This window comes from Homalodisca vitripennis, unplaced genomic scaffold, assembly GCF_021130785.1.
Source record: "Homalodisca vitripennis isolate AUS2020 unplaced genomic scaffold, UT_GWSS_2.1 ScUCBcl_1628;HRSCAF=5497, whole genome shotgun sequence".
Classification (NCBI taxonomy): Eukaryota; Metazoa; Arthropoda; class Insecta; order Hemiptera; family Cicadellidae; genus Homalodisca; species Homalodisca vitripennis.
Window position 1 is genome coordinate 17,570 of NW_025777730.1, and position 5,883 is coordinate 23,452.

General features: G+C 36.5%; 1 protein-coding gene across 1 annotated transcript; it reads right to left on the bottom strand.

The window, feature by feature from the left end:
• Positions 1-232: 232 nt before the first annotated feature.
• On the bottom strand, positions 233-867 carry LOC124371555. Its single transcript, XM_046829904.1, has 2 exons — positions 657-867; positions 233-546 (listed from the first exon to the last, which is right to left on the bottom strand). The coding sequence occupies exons 1-2, from the start codon at positions 865-867 to the stop codon at positions 233-235; spliced, it is 525 nt and encodes a 174-aa protein (XP_046685860.1).
• Between the last annotated feature and the right edge of the window lie 5,016 nt (positions 868-5,883).

Consider the following 5,883-nt stretch of genomic DNA (forward strand, 5'->3'; position numbering starts at 1 on the left):
AGAGACATATTTTCATATGCGCGATTAGTCGCACATATGCACACGGAATAGCAATTAATAAATTATTTATGATTAATCTGTTCTGTTTCAAAAAATTACTACGGTTGTTATTATGTTTTATAGCATTCTGAGCATAATGGGACCACGTATTGTGTGTAACCATGATAATTAAAGACTGTATTAAGATTAATAACTGCAAATTTTTAATAATATCTAAAGAACCTATCCAAGGTCACCGGCCTGGCAAGTCATTCCATAAAACAACTGGGGCGCCTTCTCTTCCTTTCTGAGAAAAATTTTTCCACACTCGAACCCAGAGATACTTGAAGCTCTTTTCTTTCTTGACTTGTCGCGCCGCCGCTAGCAGACGCCTTCTCGCCTGTGATAAAGCCTCATTTATATAAATGGGCTGATCCATGCTGAGGTTCATGTGTCTGGTGGAGAAGTTGCTCTTGACACGGCGCTTCCTCAGCAGTTCCTCTTTGTCCAGACGTCGAACGAATTTGACCACAATTCCTGGTTGCGGGACTGTTCGGGCCAGGTCTCCTTCCCAAGCGATGACAGTTGTCAATCATCGAGTCCGTGATCTCCAAGTCGAGCGCCTTCCAACTTCCTTTACGACCGCCACTAGTCTTCGTTCTTCTGTTGAGGGATGCCATGTATCTCCACAGAATTGACTCTAGAGTATTGTTCCAAGTCGTCAATACGCATCTCCAGACTGCTCACTTTCTCTCGAAGGCTTCTGTTTTCCGCAGCCAGCTCGTCAATCATCCTGAGGCACTTTTCAAGGGAAGCAGTTTGCTCTTTGACAGCTTTCGTGTTGTCTTCCAGTTTATCACTCAAAGCTTCATATGATGTATTAAACATTTTTTTCAGCTTGTTTTTGATTTTCAAAAATTTCCGTCACCTTTTTCAATTACATCCTTTCCAGTGTAGAGTTTTTCCTTCGCGTCATTTCAGAGTCGAATTCTCATGCTCTTACCGCCTCGTCTGAGCACTAAGCCTGACACCATGTCCACAACCAAGCCATCTGACCGATTATACATTTCGATGTCCGCTTTACTCATTACCCAGGAAGACAGGAGCTAACTCGCCTGTTGATAATTCCTTCTCACAATTCACAGATCTACTGTAACTTTAGCTCTGGCTTTGAAAGTTATTGTACTTTATAAGACATACTTCAACAGCTTGCACATCATCTAATAGTCGAAATATATTCGAATTGTCAGTGAAATATATATATTTGCAAAAAATAAAACTCCGCGCAAAAATGTTTACCTTTGCGGATTATATCTGGCACGCAACTTATGGACCGGCGGGGCCCCCGGAAAATTAATACTCGACCGCAGCGAGGACCTTACCCACCGGAACGTTATCTACTAGATTCCGGTCTTATCTGAGTGCTGGCTCAGTCACTCAGCATACATACAGCAAACACAACACCTACTGGGTGGATGGAAAAAATCACGGGTTAGGTTACTTAAATATATTATCATATTAGTTATATATTGATGTTAAAAAAGTTTAGAGTCAGTTTAATTTTTATAAAATTTACTCTGTATAATTAGCTTGTATATCTCTTTTTGAATATAATTAAAAAGTTATTAAATTCAAATTGCATTGTTAGACTTATGTTATTGTAACAAACTGGTTTACAGTACCTGAAACAAACGCTCGTATCCAACATTAAACATACTTCCAAGCGAAAGTGATAATTTTGTTAGAACACAAAGGTTAAGAATTTCTACCGAAAGTAAAAGTATTGGCTATAACAAAAATGAATCAGTCACCAATTACCTTACCTGTATTCGTAAACTCAAGGTTAGTTACAAATGATCGTCACAAGCTGCTAATCATTTACATTAAAACAAAAGCCCACCATAGTCATTATTATGTTGTTTTAACACTATACTAATATATACCAATATCTAAACGCTATATTAAGGCTAAGTCGTAAAATAATTTAAAGAAATCATTCGTTTGGTTTTACAATTTATTTAAGTGAAAATACGAAAAACAAATTCACCGTGTTGACTTACAAAGATAAACCTACGTAGTACCTTTAAAACATTGACCGGAAATTATAAAATATTCGTGCTTATAATCTTTAGGTAGTAAAAATCTATATTGTAGAGTAAACATAATATAAGACTTCGTTATCTACGGACGAGTGATACAAAAACCGGATCTGAGGAACTTCCTGCTTACGCAATTTACGTGCGTTGCACGGCAAACTGACTAAAAACTTGCGTCGATAAAATATTGTACTTTAGTTCCAAAAAGAAGAAAATCCTAAATCGGCATGAAAAATCTAAGTGAAATAATTTATAACAATTTGCAAGCTTAGAACTATAAGTAATAAATTACTGAGGAAAAATGACAAATTTATAATTTTGAATGAAATCTGTCTTGGAAACGAACAACGAGAAAATTCTTGTTTTGAAATAGACAGACAAACGGTACAATTACGAACTCCGTCGTATAAAAATTTTTTAAAGACTTAATACTTATGAAAAAACTTGAAAAAGGAATTTTGGCTATAATAAATAATGCGGACAGTTTATGTAAATAAAAGTTAACACAAGAAAAAGAATACTGCATAACACCTATTAATTAGTGAAAAACAATAGTGTTACAGTCTAATACAAACAGTGTAGCTTCAGAGTTACTAGATAATTAAAAAACTAATTAAAATTGGTTATTAAAATCGTAACTCTGCTTAGTTCAAGCTGTGAAGGGAAGACTTGTATTGTTTAGATAGTTATTAAAAAATACTAAGTTATTCCAAGAAAATACTTTATAACAAGGGCCAAAAAAATATATTGTAATTATTAAGGTTTGAAAAAAACTATTGAAATTTGTATGATTAAATGTAAAACTCGTGAACAATAAAATAAATGGTTTAAATTAAGTTCATGTAATAACAGGTTTATACTTTAAGATTACTTTTAAATGACTAGAAACTAATTTAGTTATCTGATTTTTTTTCCTGTTGGTGGAACAGGTTCCCTGCTTCCCTCGTGGCGTTTCGGTCGCTTGTATGCCGCTGGGGTGATTCTTCGCCATTGTTTTTGAAGTTACTTCTGGTATGTTATTCGAAAACGAAAAAAATGGTCGGAAAAGCGTGTGAACATTAAAATTAATGCTGGTTAGGAATGGTGTTGGGGCAATCCGACGGCGGACGGCTCAGCACGCTACCTATATTTTGGAACAACCTCGTGTCGTACGCGACCGGAAGAGGGCCTACCTATGGCCAGCAGGAAATAATAACCGTTGGCATCCGCCACTAGGATTCCCTTCTATTCCAAATACCCTAACCAGCTTTGAGTTATGATTAAAGAATACTACATAAATTTGGATTTATGGTTTTTCCAAAAGGTTCCCTACACAAAATTAATACTAAATTTCTAGACCACATACGGCGTAACTTCTCCCGGTCCCACTCTGACTCGATAATGCTGCCACAACGAACTCCGTGCACAACCTCCCGGTGCCTCAGCCTGATCACCTAGCAGGAACCATCCTCCCAGGAACCTGTCCAGAAGGGAATTCCGTGTACTGGTAGAGAGGCTCCTATTGTTTGAGCTAAGGGATAGATACGAGGGGGTCGCGCGCAGCTGGCATAATTAATTGCGTTCGCGGGCCCTACAGAAGGGATTTACCGACGCGCCTAATTCAAATCTTGTAGCGGCACTTCGCCGCAATATGTTGAGACTCACAACCCGCTGGGTTGTCGGCGTCTTGGTACAAGGACATTGAAGCTGTAGTCGAAGATGGGTTATTTATAGGTCCAGCGTAATTACTAGAAGAGGAGTAAAAGTTATGTAACTGGTAACCCTTCATACTCTAATAATCCGTGAAGCTCGCCTAAAACAAAAATCGCGGACGAGGATTGATGCTACCATTCTCATGAGACCAAAAACTTATCACAAAAACGTGCTCGTCAGAAGGACACGACGCCACAACTTGTATCCATTTCAATCAAGCAAATAAAAGATCTTTGTCAATGGGTAAGTTACTCTTACTATTTATAAATTTACTTATACGTTACATTCTACTTTTATATGTTTGGCATCAAAAGGGGCATAATTTAATAACTTACTGAAAATATAAATTTTATCTTACGCGACACTCATAGCGCAGCACGAGGTGAAAATACTGGGTCACGTGGAGTTGGGCCTGCTTACTAAGTGTGTTACAATAAGAATATTCATACGGCGCTGCCCAATTTAGCGTATGTTTAGGTCCGCCGATAATTTAGTTCCACGGCAACACTTGGTATAAAAAATAATATTAAGCTGTTACATAGAAAAAAAAAACTTGCTGCATAAACTAGCGTTAGTTGCTGAAATGTGTGCATTATATAAAAAATGGGAACTAAACTCGAACGCGTACAAACAGTAAACATGTTCTATAAACTATTAATTCCCGGCCAAGTGGGAGTGTGGGCAGTGATATTGATTAGGAGGTTTCTCTTATATTTTATTAATGAGTTTGCTACAGCTGAAGAATGCATTAGAGGGGTTAGATTTACAATACTTCGCAAACGTTGTGTGTTATTACTTTGTGATAACATTGATAATGATGGGCCAAATCGTAGCCAATAATCCTGTTTATCCTTTCATATTCATCCTCATCTACAACAGAAAAAACGTTAAACAAAGTTGTTTTAACTTTAAAATTCAAATTACTTTGGAAAACACATATACCCTAGCGGCCATAAAGGATTACTATGGATTCGAAAATTCAGCATAGTTTTCATGGCAATAGAAAAAAGTGGAGACTTACCCCACACCTGGAGTACATCTAGCTCATTTATTCATAGATTAGGGGAAAGGGTGAAGAAAGAGCTATAGATGGCGGTAAAAAGGTGCGAATACATACTCTTGCAGAACTGATACTCTACTCATATCCATACAAGGTTATAATAATTGGAGGGATTGCGTATATTTCTGAATGTGAGATTGTACACAAGTTTAGGTAGATCAACTAAGATTGCTCACGTAGATAAATCAGTAGCTGACTTGTAAACAATGGATTATTCATACATCTGCTGCAGTACACACATTAAAGGGATTCGCCAAAGATAACGTTACAAAAATAGAAACCAACGTTGTCGAGGAATTGAATTCTATACTCTTCTTCAGGTATAAAAAACAGTAAGGTGATTTCTTTTTTTTACGATGGGAACAAGGTGTCAAACGCAGGGTCTCATTTTACAATTATTTACAAATGGTTTTATCCCATGTTAGACTTTCATCAGACACCAATCACTATCTTTTACTTAAATTTAGTAAGATATCCCTCAGGTTAGTTTTTTAAGTTGGGCAAATTAAAATTTAATTACATCTAGAGGGGAGAAGGACAGTACCGCAGAGTTAAGTAACGCTCATTGTGATACCGTTTATTTATAAGATGTTTAATGATTTAAGCATTCAGATTGTAAATCAAACCTTTCAATAAAAATTGAGTTTCCAATCTCTTTTTCGGCGCCCAAGGAAGGACGAGATTTTCAAGTCTCTGGCTCGGGCGTATGGGATTTTTATTTTGTATTTAAATATACATATAGGTATGTAACTTTTTGTACGAATTTTGTGCAAATTTTTACAGCAGTATGAGAATATACATTTAATACAAAAATTGTACTTCAGAAATACGTGTTGCCGGATCAATGACAGGCCAGGTCATCATGCAGGAATTCCATGAAAGAAATTACACCACGAATTTGAATTTGTTTTCATTTTTACAGCAAAATTAGAATTTTTTGCCAAGCTAAGCGACATTCCAGTGTGTCCATGTAGGAGTTTCTTCACAAATTTACAAATTCTGAACTAATTTGCATGTAGTATAAAGATTTGCTCATAGCACAGTAAAAAGTAATTA

Bases quoted from the DNA above. Each gene is read 5' to 3' on its own strand.
- LOC124371555 (XM_046829904.1), bottom strand. From the start codon at position 867: ATGTTTAATACATCATATGAAGCTTTGAGTGATAAACTGGAAGACAAC. The intron at 547-656 runs GCATCCCTCAAC...TCGCTTGGGAAG, and splicing joins CAATTCTGTGGAGATACATG to GAGACCTGGCCCGAACAGTC.